This window comes from Mauremys reevesii, linkage group 1 (genome assembly GCF_016161935.1).
Source record: "Mauremys reevesii isolate NIE-2019 linkage group 1, ASM1616193v1, whole genome shotgun sequence".
NCBI lineage: Eukaryota > Metazoa > Chordata > Testudines > Geoemydidae > Mauremys > Mauremys reevesii.
In genome coordinates this window covers 340,573,551-340,588,657 of record NC_052623.1, presented here as the reverse complement: position 1 = coordinate 340,588,657, position 15,107 = coordinate 340,573,551, and the positions used below count along the sequence as shown (strand labels likewise).

The following is a 15,107-nucleotide window of genomic DNA, read 5'->3' as shown; positions in this document are numbered from 1 at the left end:
TGAAGTCAGTAGCGTTGCACACGTGTAACTGAAAGCACAGTCTTGTATAGTTTATTCATAATGTCTCAATAACTAATACTGCACCAGGTCAGCCATGATGAAAAGCTTGGAGACAGCCTGCTTTCCCTTTTTGTTTTAAAGCATTTGTAATATGGAATTACCAGCAATAACCATGTCAAATCAGTAATTAAAATTGTTATTACCATAGAGGATAACAATTAGAAACAATTACCCAGAAAAATCAATTACTAAAATTACCATTCGGATCAAGTGATACGAATGTAAAAAACAATTGCTTACCCTGCATTTAAGGTATATTAAACAGCATATGCAATGAAATGTTATTCAGTTTAGCACCAGATATGCTTTATTGTGACTGTAGTACCAGGCAAGCTATGTCACCACTTAAAAAATCTCTAGAACAAATGTATGGATGAGTTTAAAAAATGATTACTTCCATCCTACCTACCACATCACATTGTTGCTGTCTTCAGCATATTTATCATACTCCAAAATGCATGACTTTAGAGAGTATCTACATCATTATTATTTATGACCTTAAGATTAAATTGGTGTTCTAATGACTGCTTCTCTGGCATGATTAAAACTTTTGACTTGAAATATGAGCACCATCTACAAGTATTTAATTTAATTTATAACTTAATTTCTATTTAAATTCGAATGCAGTTCCTAATGGGGAAAGTGAGAGAGTGCAAACAACTATATTTCAGGCCCTCTAGTTGGGGGCTGTCAAGGGTTAAATCAGAAGGAAGCCTAACCAGTGACAGTGGATGTGGGGTGCATCCAAAAATAAAACTTGTCAATGATTGATGGCCCTAAGAGCACCACTGATGAAGCAGCTAAAAGGCCCCCAAAGAGAACAAGCCAGAGCTTGGGTCATGCCCTGGCATATGAGAGCTAAGGACAGATGTTTGTTCTGCCCTCCTAGTGAGAGACAGACTTGAGGAGACTTCCCAGGTAGAGCTGAGGAGGCTTTCACCAATTCATTGGACTGCTGAATCAGTCTGTATTTTTTTCTCTAATCAGATGACAAAGGCTTAGCTCCTAAAGTATTTGCACCCTTTTCTTCTGCCAGCACTAGAGAAGATTCCCTTACTGTTAAATGTATGAGTTTATTGGGAGCTTGCAACGGTTACAACCTGCAGGGGCTTCAGTTTTAGTTACCTATAGCTTCTGGCTGTTGTCCAACTGGCTTGCTGCTAAGTATCCAAATGTTTGGTCTACAGGACAGTCACACAGTGACCTCATCCTGGGGTCAGATACCAGGAGCTGTTCCACACAGAATATTTGTCTGTATGTAGATCAGTCTAATTCTAACAATTTTGTGCTTTGGTGTTCCCACCACTTCCAAAGGAGAACTAGCCAAGAACTCACCATCAGAACTATTTCCTACCATTATTCAGCCTAATTTCCATGGCACTACTCTTTGCTAAATTCCTTTTTAACCACCCTAAACTATTCATCTCTACTTACTGCTCCATCTGTGAGTGGTCTCTTTGGGTTTGTCTCAGGCTGACCAACTTCTTTGCTGAGTCTGTGGTACCCTGCTAAGGGGACAGCGATCAATGACAGCTCCACAAGCTGTGTACATGCACCACATTCAGTGTCCCTTGGATAGAGTTCCTCCAGTCCTTACTTGATCTTTAGTAGCTTCAGGCAGTGGGCCTGATGTATACTTGTTTGCTGTCTAGGCTGGGAACTGTTCTCCTTTAGTCTCTGTAATAATTAGAGACCTCTGGAGCACCGGGGAAGTTCTAGAAAACTGGAAGAAAGCTAATGTACCGATTTTTAAAAAGGGTAAACAGGATGACCACAGGTCATTATAGGCCTGTCAGCCTGACACTGATCCTGGGAAAGATAGTGAAGCAGCATATAAGACTAAATTAATAGAGAATTAAAAGAGGGTAGTGTGCTTAATGCCAATCAGCATGGGTTTTATGGAAACTAGATCTGTCAAACTAACTTGGTAATATTTTTTTTGTTTGGTGACATTACTAGTTTGGTTGATAAAGGTAATAGTGTTCGGGTAATATACTTAGACTTCTATAAGGCCTTTGACTTGATACCACACAACATTTTGATTAAAAAACTGGAATGATATAAAATTAACATGGCACACATTAAATACATTTAAAATTGGCTAACTGACAGGTCTCAAAATGTAACTGTAAATGGGGTATCATCATTGAGCAGGTGTGTTTCCAGTGGGATCCTGCGTTCTATCTATTTAGTATTTTTATCAGTGACATGAAAGAAAACATAAAATTCTGTAAGTACCTACATGGGGAACAAATATTCTCCATCACTGACAATTTTAAAGTCAAGCGTGAATGTTTTTCCAATGTAATGCTCTAGGGATTATTCTGGGGGAGTTCTATGGCCTGTGCTACACAGAAAGTCAGACTTGATGATCACAGTGGTCCTGTCTGGCCTTGGAATCTCTGAATCCTTAAGTAGCTGCTCCTTTAAGATGTCTGACTACAATATGGCCCAAAGTTTTACCCTCACAGCCTCTTTTCTGTTTCCAAATATTTAAGGTGAGTGGGGTTTTGTTTTGTTTTGTTTTTATGGTGGAGCATTCAGCAGTTCTTTGATGCCTTAAAGAGAGGGTCTAGAGGATTGTTCATCCCCCTGGGCAACTCTTGCTTTGCAGCTTGTAGGTCACTGGAAGTTGTCTCCAACTTATTCTGTGCTCCCTGCTCCCCTTTATGAACTCAGTCTCTCCCCAAAAAGCTCTGCTTCCTAAGGACAGAAAATGTTTGTAATCAGCTGCCTATTCTACCTCCTTTGCACTGGCTGAATCCTGAAGAGAACGTCCCCTTTCTGGGCAGATCTTTCTAAAGGCTTCCAAGACTCCTGCCCGCAGTGCTAGTTGCCAAGAGTAGTGGATCCCAGCAGAGTAAATTCAGAGGAGCACAGGCTACATCATTTAAAGGTCTGCACAGTTGTTCCCCTCATGGCAATGCGCTCAGGGTATTTTCTTCCCCCCGATGCAGCTCTGATTCCTAAAAGGCATTACTGAGTACCGTTTTTTTAAGCAATGGAAAATAATTGTTCCCTCAATACTTAAAGTTATAGCTATCTCTTTCCTTTGTGTGGTAAAAAATAATAGATATTAACATTTGAATATAATCATCAAGCACATATAAATACTTAAAGAACCTTTCAGAATCATTCTTACATCATACAAGATCTCTTTAGTAATAAATATCCATTAACATCTCATCTTCTCCTTATAGGATTTATATTGGTATTATTCTATTAATTTTTGTGTGTGATACGTTTGACTTACACCAGCATCAATGAGATCAGATTCAGTCCTCTTTGTGTCTCATGTTATATCTTAATCAGATATATCATATGTCATTGTGCAGATATTGATTGAGCTATCCAGCACCTCTCAGCTTGACAACACCCCAAGGTGGTATCCTCTGAAGGAGCAGACTGAAAGTATTGACCATGGGAAATCTCATTCTGGGCAGAGCAACCAGCAATCACCAAAGCCATCTGTCATCAAGAGCAGAAGTCACGGAATCTTCCCTGACCCATCCAAGGGTAAGAGCTATGGAAAATTTCCCTAACGAGTCCTCAGAAATCTGTGATGTAACAGAACCTTTTGTGATTTTCAGGGTCCCATGGAAAAACAGAGTGACTTGCATATATTTTTTACATATTTACTTTTATTAAAGGCTAAATTCAGCCTCTCAGTGATTTCAGTGGAGTTACGACTGCTTACACCAAAGCTGAATTTGGCCTTTTCAGTACCATGAAGTTTACTAAGTAATTGTATCTTTCAAACAGTATATTATAACATGAGATCCTATGTGTTCTGCACAGGTATTAGAGATCTCATGGTACTTTTCATTTGCCTATGTCTTTGACCAAAATTCAACACATATACCACTTTGGATTAGGCTTTCTTTTTTATTTCATTTTATTTTATGGCGCTGTGTTTTGAGCATGTATGCTAATACTTAAACTGTTGTCCTCTGACATTGTCAAACTGACATTTTTTTAAAGAATCATAATGAGTGTAAGTTCATTTCACCTTCATGATGGGCCTGAGTAGAATGTGGCTTACACTGTTGTAAATCAGAAGTAACTCCATTGAAATCAGTGGCAGTAGTGGAGTTACACTACTGTGAGTGAGTGAAGAATCAGGCTCAGTGTCTCCAAAACTGACAGTCAATGTGTATCATTCTTCAGAATATTTTTTTTTCAAACTAAATATAGCAGTTTCCCAATATCTCAGCTGGCAAACATTGTATATATGCAGCACATGTAGTACCAGAGCAATGTCCATGTGATGAAGCGGTAAAAATGGAGGCCAGATGACAGCAGCAAACTAACAGGATAGTGTTCTGGTAATAACACACAGTCTGTCCTATTTCTTTTTGGTGTAATGTTGTTTTGATGATAATTCTGTAAAGCACTGTGTACTTGCAAGGACAATAAATCTTGTCTAAATCAGAGATGGCTGTGGATATATTGTGACTTGAACTACACACCACGACACGGGGATCCTAAACTTGCTCGGCCTAGCTTGGACTTGAGTCTGGACGCTCAGGGGTAAATGGTGCTGCTTGCCTGCTTCCTTCGTGCAGCACAGGTGGGTAAGGAGGAACAGGAAATGTGCTAAGCCTTGGCTCCACCTACCAGTTCACCAGCGAGCAAAGCTGGGTCAGCATGGGAGGTATCAGAATTTGCTGCTGGTATAGGCCAGCAGCAAACTATACCTTGGACCACAGAACAACAGGAAAGCAGGGAGGGAATTGTGATTCATTGTGCCAGACACAATGGGGCTGGGGCTACTGCTGGAGTGAGGCATTTCAGGACTGTGCCTGGAAACACAATTTTGTGAGAGAGATTATTTATTTAATAGAAATAACACTCATGTTTATCCTTTTCCCCATCAGATATGCAGATGCCCACCATTGAGAAATCTCACAGCAGTCCAGGGAGCTCTAAATCTTCTTCTGAAGGACATCTGCGCTCTCATGGACCATCCCGCAGCCAAAGCAAAACCAGCGTCACTCAAACCCACCTTGAAGACGCTGGGGCAGCCATCGCTGCTGCTGAAGCAGCTGTCCAACAGCTTCGCCTTCAACCAAGTAAAAGACGCAAATAAATTCCTCAGCATGGCAGCTTAATGTTCATCTGTTGCCTTTTTCCCCTGCTGTCCTTCCCAGTTTGCTTTTTGTTTGTTTCCGTTCTTGGCACATTGTGCTCACTCTGTTCAATGTCTTTCTTTGTGTGTGTGTGTGTGTGTGTGTGAACACATAAAAGTACAATATACTCCTCCTATTTATAAGTCTTTTGTTTTTTAATTTATATAGACTACAGTAAAACTGGCTGTTTCTCCATCACTCCCACCATTTGTGGCCCATGACGTTCCAGAACTGTGTATGGCTCATGGAATCTTCCACTGTGTGTTGTTGTTTTGGTGTTGCTAAATTTCTCAACCACAAAAATAATCAAACTGTCAGATAGGTGGCTGCCAGCTTTCAAAGAATCACATCCAACATGCATTGAGAGCACATTAACAGCATGATATTAACATCAGAAAACAAGCAGGACATCTACACTGGAGGACAATGGTGGAGAGGATTTCAGGTTGAAAAAACAGTTGTTACTTAACAGCATGACTCAATTTCCTATATTTGAAGCATGGTTGCTTATAAGTCTCTAACATTCCACTCTTTTGAAAGGCTTATTAAAGGCAACCTACTCTGTACAACGTTTCAGATAAATTCGTATTAGTGAACAGTAGGCTGACAATAAATACACCAGACTATTAACAAGGAATTTAGGTACTGAATAGTATTAATAATCTTATCATTCCACTCTCCTTGGGCTTTTCTAAGCCAATTGCTGTAGTAGTGGATTCAATTTCATTAGCTGCTTTATGCCACAGATTTATTTAGGGCTAGAATAGGATTTGTCTGGCAGCTGGAAATAGATTCACAAATGACAAACTTTCCATTCAGAATTCTAGCACTACAGAGTACAATTCAGACCTGCATCTTATTACTGGTTGAGGATTTAGTTTCTGCAAATTAAAACTGTCCAACTGTGGACTCACTGTGTTTGTCTTCAGGGTTTGTTGGTGTGCCATAAACTCATCGTGGTATAAAACACAAAGGGGGGGAAAACTATTTTCCTTGTCCCACCGTCATTAATAAAGAAACAGCCAGTTTTAACACCCTTTAATGCTGTGCATGTGGTGTCTCTTTGGTGTTTGAAAACCCTACTTATTTAAGTGCAGAACAAAACACTTCTGTTTGCATGAATAACATTTAAGCTGGTTCCATCTGAGGATACATACTCTGGGTTTCCATTTCACCCACACTGCCACAGCAGCACATAAAAGCGGTCAGTCTAATCATGCCAGGAAGCAGCACAGACACAGCATAGCAGGAGTCCTCCCAATTCAAAGAACTCAGTCTGACAATCTGCCTCCACCAGCCAATGACAACAAAGACCAAAGCCAACTAGCCCTCAGAAAAGTGATGTCTGATGGACCGGTCAAGCCCGAAGGAGGTGAGCAGAAAGACATGGCCAAGAAACCAACCAAAGCCAAAATCCTTCTTGCCATGTCTACTGATTCATTGCAGAGTTTAATTATTTATTTACCCTCTGTAAAGTGCTGTAAATGTCAGTGCGAATCAAGACCTTTACTTGATCTTACCATAATTGTATAAGTCCCTAACAAAACAATGTGCTAAATAACATGATAGAACAGTGATTTGTGCACTTCCATTCAGCTGGGGGACCTGCTCTTCTGTTGAAAAATGGATCAACTGTGTTCACATTGCCTAATAAAATGCATGCCTTTAATCAGGTCTGCTTAAGCATGCTTTAACTGTTCTTGTGTTATGAGAAAATACTAACTGCACACTTCTGCTGCTGGAATTCCAGCTAGGACATAGAGCCATTCTCTTCCCTCCGCCCCATGTTGTTGTAACTGCCAATGTATTACTTTCAGTGCAGATTTCGCAGTGGTAGCCCTGTTAGTCTGCATCAGCAAAAACAACAAGGAGTCCTTGTGGCACCTTAGAGACTAAAAAATTTATTTGGGCATAAGCTTTCGTGGGCTAGAACCCACTTCATCAGATGCATGAAGTGAAAAATACAGGAGCAGGTATAAATATGTCAAAGGATGGGGGTTGCTTTACCAAGTGTGAGGTCAGTCTGATGAGATAAATAAATTAACAGCAGGATCCCAAGGGAGGAAAAATAACTTTTGAAGTGGTAAGAGAGTGGCCCATTACAGACAGTTGACAAGAAGGTGTGAATAACAGTAGGGAGAAATTAATATTGGGGAAATTAAGTTTAGGTTTTGTAATGACCCAAAGAGTGACCAGAGAGATTGAAGTGTTCTCAAAACACCAACCCAGGAACCAAACTCTGCTACAAACCCCGGTGCCAACTCTGTCCACATATCTAGTCTACACCATCCAGGGCTCATTCACCTGCACATCTACCAATGTGATATATGCCATCATGTGCCAGCAATGCCCCTCTGCCATGTACATTGGCCAAACCAAACAGTCTCTACGCAAAAGAATAAATGGACACAAATCTGACATCAGGAATCATAACATTCAAAAATTAGTAGGAGAACATTTCAATCTCTCTGGTCACTCAATAACAGACCTAAAAATGACAATTCTTCAATAAAAAAACTTCAAAAACAGACTCCAACGTGAAGCTGCAGAACTGGAATTAATTTGCAAACTGGATACCATCAGATTATGCATGAATAAAGACTGGAAGTGGTTGGGTAATTACAAAACCCAAACTTAATTTCCTCAATACTAATTTCTCTCTACTGTTACTCACACCTTCTTGTCAACTGTCTGTAATGGGCCACTCTCTTTCCACTTCAAAAGTTATTTTCCCTCCCTTGGTATCCTGCTGTTAATTGATTTATCTCATTAGACTGACCTCAGACTTGGTAAAGCAACCCTCATCCTTTCATGTATTTATATCTGCTCCCGTATTTTTCACTTCATGCATCTGAAGAAGTGGGTTCTAGCCCACGAAAGCTTATGCCCAAATAAATATGTTAGTCTTTAAGGTGCCACAAGGACTCTTCATTGTTTTTTCAATGCAGAGTTTTGCAAATACCAGTGAAAAGGAAAGGAATAAATCAATGGTATCCTAGCAGTATCTAAAGTAGAAATATGTTCCTCTCTGTTGTGGCCAATTGTGCTATCAAACCTAAATGTTGGATGTGCCATCATCCACCTACCTATCATTGCCTCCTAACCAGAACGTCATCTGATGTAAATCAGTTAGGTTTGTTGTCTTTTGGAGCACTTCACCGATTTACATCTGCTGTGGAATTGGCCCAGATTATTCTGCTTGAGTCCTAAACTACGTGGTGTGTGAACTAAAGTAGATAGGTAGGACAGCTTTATTATTTTACTCCCATTGCAGAAGATAAAAAGAAAAACTCTTATTTTGTTTCTAGTCCCCCATTTATTACCCTTCTGTTTTTATCTTAAACTTTCCATGTCTCCCTAGAATGGAAGGAGATTATTGAACAATCATTGTTATTAATACTAATAGCGAGCAAAACCCAAAACATATGAAGGTTCTTCCAACAAACAGAATGTTTATACAGGACATAAGAACATATTTAGTAGCACTATGCAGAGAATGGAGATTCCATTTTGTGGAGGCTTTTGGGATTTAGAAATTTGTTTTCATTCCAATTTGGAATAAAACCTGAAAATTTCAAAATTCTCTGCAAAGGAAAAGTCCCAAAAACATTTTGTTTTGGGTTGTTTGGACTTTTTAAATTTTTATATTATATTATATAGTCTACTGAAAAAAAATGAAATGAAAAGTCATTTTGATATGAAAAATCAAAACCTTTTGTTCCGAAAATGTTGAAACGGGACAGTACAGCATTGTCTTAACTTTTCCCCCTTTTTTCCCTCTAAAACACAGTTTTGGCAAAATCAACTTAATTTTATTAAGTCTTTTGGTTTTTGATGGAACTACAATTTCTGATGGAAATGGCCCCACTGAAGATTTTCTGAACAGCTCCAGTATTTAGCCAACCTTTTTTGATCTGGAAATCTCATCAGAATATATTCTCTCTTGATAGGTCTAGCACTTTCTAAGAGATGTGTGAACTGAGAATTGAGCTAGGATGCAGGAACTCATGAGTTCTAACTGTTTTTTATTCAGAATTAGCATTAACTGTATACTTTATTCAACACATTTTGCATCATTTTCCTGTTCTGCAGATCATTCCCCATCCTCAAATTTGTTTGATCAAAATTATTTGCCAATAACTGTTCTGTAACTCATTCATGGCAGATCCTTTTGAATATTTGATTTTCAAGCTGTTTTGACTGATCTTTCACCAGGCTGTGGAATGTGAATGATTTATATAACAAAACCAAAATTAAGTACAGAGATATGCACAAAATAAATTACTTTTTTGACTTTATATAAATACCTTTTCAAAGTATAGAATATGCTTTTCTTGGTCCAAAGAGCAACCCATGCACTTTCAGTCTCAATGACTTTTACTTTCGATTAACCGAAACAACAAAGTAAGGAAGAACAATAGCAAAGTCTGCATGACGAGACAGAAGAACACAGTATGAGCTCTGCCACACAAAAATGGCAGCAGCTCATACAGACAGCAGACTCTTAAGAAGTTAGAAGTACAGAACCCAGAAAATAAACTCACAGTGGTTACCTGACTTCATAGGTGATACAAGATAGTTGGTCACTTCTCAGTGCACGTGCTGTTGTACAGGGAACTCAAGCAGAACAAAGTGCTGTGCAGTGCCCTGCAATGGCCTCTCTGTAGCTCACTTCTTTACACAACAGTTCTGCTGCCAGTGGTCTTGCGCAACTACAAAGAAGGTGATTGGCTTTGCCCTGAAATGCAACAGGCTTCACCTTGATTCTGTCATTGCATAAAATTGTTGTACAGTTAGTCGACTGATCGGTGTTAAAGAAGCAGAGGAGGAAGTTTTGTAGACTCGGGAAGACTGTTTTATATTTTTCAAAGGTGCCTGCATTGCATGAAAGTAAAATTTGCAGAAGCTGAGTAGAGGATTCGAACCATAAACTTTATAATAGCCAGCTGTGAATTGTCTATGTGCTTCCAAGCAGACACTACTGTATATCCCATGGAAGAATGATACATGAGTGTACTTGTTTTTATGAGAGAATGGCATGCTAGTGGCGTTTAATGTCAAAAGGGCGATATGGACATGAAGTGAGATAAGAATTGGTTTTAATTGAGTGTGCCTTCTTATGCTCAATTTCTTTTACTTGACACAAATAAGAAATTGCTGCAGAAAAAACATAAGTAGTTTAGGGATATAAAACGAGGTAGAAGTGTTGTGTACTAAGCAGATATATATGCTACTGCATTGTAAACTTGGTTAGATATAAGTTAGTGAGCGCCATGTAATTGTGAGCCATTTACCAGAAGAAATGCAATATTCTGCAGTTCCTCTCGGTAGCTTTTATTTTACTGGCTTTGGCCAATTTGGAATGGAAAATGCAACTGATTTCCTGGGTACTTCATATTGCTTGGACTGGATAGGATCATGTAGAGATTTAAATACCAGCGTAAGCTCCCTTCATGTACAGAAGCATTGAATGCTTCTAACAGGCAATACGAGGTTTTCATTTCTTGCCATAGTTTGGGATGACTCCTTCATACTGTAAATAATTTACTGCCCAATAAAGCTGCTTTATGCCAAGCTTCTCTGGGCTCCTAATTTTGGGGTAAATTAAACAAGCTTTCTTATTCTGACAAACAACTAATTTTCCAGAATCCTTCTGTCATTATCAAAACAAGAACAGTTTATCCCCGTTTTGTGCAGACAGTAATAATCTTATGCTATCTTTGGTTCTGGCCTGAGTACTGGCACCTTTTGCTGTTGCTAGTCTTACTATTTTTTCTTCCACCATTTTAAAATGACATGTAATTTCAGGAAATTGTTCAGAGTCTCTGTCCGATAACTCCTATTTCAAAAGTCTGTTAGCCAGTGGCCTGAGCCCCAGGGAGCATATGTGCTAGAACTAGATTGTTAAGATTGCTTTGCTGAGTAACGAAACAACATTGCAGCACTTTTAGTAGGACATTATCCTGCCACCATTACTCACATTGTGTGGTATTGCACGTTGTGAGAAGTCCCACTGAAATTTCACAAAATTATAGATATAAAACATATGGTCAAATCAACACATAATGTAAAAATCAATATAAAATGTCAGATATGTGGGCATATTCATGGAGTAAAGTGCTATCCAGAGTGAGGAAGGATGGCAGAATGGGACTCTTAGGGATAAATTGTGGTATTTCCTACTGATCTGTGTTTGTTGCATGCCCCCACCCCCCATATTCAGTTCACGAAGAATGTGAGTGTTACAGATACAGAGCTGGTAGTAATTCATGTTTTAGCTCTGGCAGGCCCTGATTCTGTCTTTGGTGTTGGCCAAGATGATGTCATTTTGCCACAGCTCTGGGTTGAGGCAGGGGCGGCACTATGTATTTTGCCGCCCCAAGCACCGCAGTCAGGCCTGCCAGAGTGCTTACCTGGTGAGCTGCGTGCCAGAGGTTGCTGACCCCTGGTTTAGAGAGTTGTCAGGGTTCCCTCCCCACTCTGAACTCTGGGATACAGGTGTGGGGACCTGCATGAAAGACTCCCTAAGCTTATATTTATCTCCCTCCGTTGTGAACACTGATCATTTATTCATACCTTTGTTTCCTACCTTTTACCAGTTACTGATCCATAAGAGGACCTTCCCTCTTATTCCATGACAGCTTAAGAGCCTTTCATGAGGGACATCGTCAAAGGCTTTCTAAAAGTCCAAGTACACTATATCCACTGGATCTCCCTTGTCCACATGTTTGTTGATCCCCCTCAAAGAATTCTAGCAGATTGGTGAGGCATGATTTCCCATTACAAATGCCATGTTGATTCTTCTCCAACAAATCATGTTAATCTCTCCATAGGAACTCTTGGGTGAATACCATCTGGTCCTGGAGACTTATTACTGTTTAATTTATCAATTTGTTCAAAAACCTCCTCTAACTGACATCTCAATCTGGGACAGTTCCTCAGATTGATCACCTAAAAAGAATGGTTTAGGTGTGGGAACTTCCCTCAGATCCTCTAAAATGAAGAGCAATGCAAAGAATTCATGTAGCTTCTCCACAATGAACTCATCTTTCTTGTGTGCTCATTTAGCACCTCGATCATCCAGTGGCCCCACCAGTTGTTTGGCAGGCTTCCTGCTTCTGATGTACTTAAAAAAAGTTGTTAGTTTTTGAGGTTTTGGCTAGTTACTCTTCCAATTCTTTTTTGGCCTGCCTAATTATACTTTTTTACTTGATATGCCAGAGTTTATGCGTCTTTCTATTTTCCTCAGTAGGATTTAGCTTCCAATTTTTAAAGGATCCCTTTTTGCCTCTAATTACTTCTTTTAGTTTCTTGTTTAGCCATGGTGGCACTTTTTTGGTCCTCTTACTTTTTTTTTTATTTGGGGTATACATTTAATTGGTGTTGTGATGTTTTTAAAATGTTTCCATGCAGCTTGCAGGCATTTCACTTTTTGACTATATCTTTTAATTTCTGTTTAACTAGCTTCCTCATTTTTGTGTAGTTCCCATCTCTGAAGTTAAATGCTACTGTGGTGGCTTATTTGGTGTCCCATCTCCCCATGCACACACACCCTGAAAAGCCTAAATTATACAAGCTGCCCATACTTCTGTCTTTATTCTGCCAAACTGGGCTGAAAATCTAGCAAGAATGGGTTCTCTTATGAGATTTCTGGTGCTTACTGCTTGGGTTGCAACTAGTACAGGCTTTCTGGTGGCATTTTGACACTTCAGCTTCTGGTCCTGGCCAGTCATGTGAAAAGGAATAACAGTTGGGATGGAGGAAAAGATATTCCCTGCAATTTAGAACTCAGAAGAAGGTTCTCTTTGATATAGTTATTATTTTATCTGAATCAGTTGGCCCCACATTTAATCTAAGGTTCCCCTCTTTAAACAAACTGCTCTTTCAGTCTAGATGAATGGCTGGGAAGTCTGGCAGTGCTTAGTAGTTTCCATTTCACTACTGATTGATTTGACAGCACAAAGCTGTAGGTCCTGTGTGAATTATCTCCCTGATGCTTAGCTTTAAAAAAAAACACAAGTCACGCACATTTCTTTTCTGTAGTCTCAAGCCCCCTTCACTGGGAGATTTAGTAGTAGAATTTGGCTTCTTTTTTCCCCTTCCCATTGATTTTAAAATGACATTATCCTTTAGTATGTTTGAGACCTGTAACTCATGTTTTTCCAGTTATGGAATCTGCAGGGAGGGATAGCTCAGTGGTTTGAGCATTTCGCCTGTTAAACCCAGGGTTGTGAGCTCAATCCTTGAGGGAACCATTTGGGGCTTGGTCCTGCTTTGAGCAGGGGGTTGGACTAGATGATCTCCTGAGGTCCCTTCCAACCCTAATAATCTATGATTCTCTAACTGACTCCATAAATACAAGTTTAACCCCCCACCAAGTCCTACCTATGTGGAGACAACTAGTATTGTGTTAAAAAATGTTTTTTTTAATTTGGAGAAGTGAGGAATCTTCAATTTTCTTTATCCTGCAGTTGTTTTCTAAGGTAGGTATATAGAGAGAGCTGCATGAATAGCTTGCTGTTGGCGGCAAAGTCTTCACTGGGATCCATTAATGGCACTGAATGCAGAAGACCTATTGGTGGCACCTGTATATGTCTAATCCTTTTTCATGGAGGAATAGGAAGAGTATTTAGGCATGTGAACCTTCACCTCCCTCACGGGCTTCTTTTTTAATCTATTATTTTTCACTTTCTTAATCTTAGGGTTTTTTGGGTACAGCATGGACATCAGCAGATTCAGAGGAAAGAAAAACATTTCAGCCTAGAAGGCAATTAATAGCTCTTCCAATCCCAAAATAAACAAACTCAACTTTATACAACAAACTTGATACAAACTCAAATGAAAAAGAGCAAAGTGATAGCCGTTCTGGTGCCATTAATCTCATGACCAATATCAGTCACTGGTGCCATTAGACCCATGATGCTAGTGTTAACAAATCATCTTATTGCTGGCAATTAAATATATACTGAGACACCATTATCAACCACTGCAGCTGAAAATTAGATAGAGAACAAGATGATAAGTTAACAGTAGGAGTTTGTTGTCAACCACCTGATCGGAATGGACACCAAAACGAATGGCCAATAGCAGAAATCCAAACCACTGCCAAGGAGGAGACTAATATTACATCCTTTAACCCTCAGCCCCTACTTTGATCACTCCATGCAGTCAGATGATTTTTCCAGTGTCCCTTAAGGCTGTTGGCAGTGTCTTGGTTGCACTTCTTAGACTACTGTTTCTACCCAGCACTCCAGCCTAAGTACCATTTTCTCACCCATTGCCTTACAGGAGTTTAGAATGTCCTAGGACACAGAACTGGAAGGGATCTTTTGGGTCATGCAGTCCACTATCCTGCTATTGCTGGAAACCCTATCATATAATCATGACATTGTTATCACCAGGAGTCGAACCCAAGATCTCTAGAACTAACACATGAGCATAGCCAGTAGAGCAGGTTGAAAGTTTTCCATCAAAACTGTTTTTTAATGGACAATTGGGTTTTTGATCAAAGGAAAATGTTCACAAAAAGTGTCCGCTTTCTGTGGAAAGATTCAACGATTTGTTGAATTACTAAATGTTTTCGGCCAAAAACTGAAAACATTATGGCTGAAAACGTTGTGGGTTTTGGTTTTTCAATTAAATGTCAATGCTTTTTGTGGGGGAAAAAAGAAGTCCAAACAGATCTACTCTATAGCAATAGGTCACCATGCTGGCAGCAGTGGCAGACTCATTCCCTTTGTGGATCAGACACAAATGAGTAACACACATTGAACTTTGGGGTCTTCAAAATCCAGATATAAACCTAAACTTGGGCTCACCATGTCTAATATTCAGTTCCAGTAACAGAGTTGATGGGAAAGGAAATCAGTGTGGAAAAATGTAAAGTAGGGTAGAGTAAAGAATACGAAAAATACTGAA

The 15,107-nt window shown here is 39.5% G+C and overlaps 1 protein-coding gene across 2 annotated transcripts in view; it reads left to right on the top strand.

The window, feature by feature from the left end:
• The window catches only part of PCLO (piccolo presynaptic cytomatrix protein), a 519,980-nt gene that overhangs the window by 451,128 nt on the left and 53,745 nt on the right, over positions 1 to 15,107 (top strand). The window contains exons 19-21 of one of the 2 annotated variants that reach the window (XM_039518825.1): positions 3,396 to 3,576; positions 4,938 to 5,132; positions 6,379 to 6,561. In XM_039518825.1, the coding sequence (XP_039374759.1) occupies positions 3,396 to 3,576; positions 4,938 to 5,132; positions 6,379 to 6,561 (559 nt within the window). The remainder of the gene's footprint in view (positions 1 to 3,395; positions 3,577 to 4,937; positions 5,133 to 6,378; positions 6,562 to 15,107) is intronic. The other variant, XM_039518832.1, reaches the window with a different exon arrangement.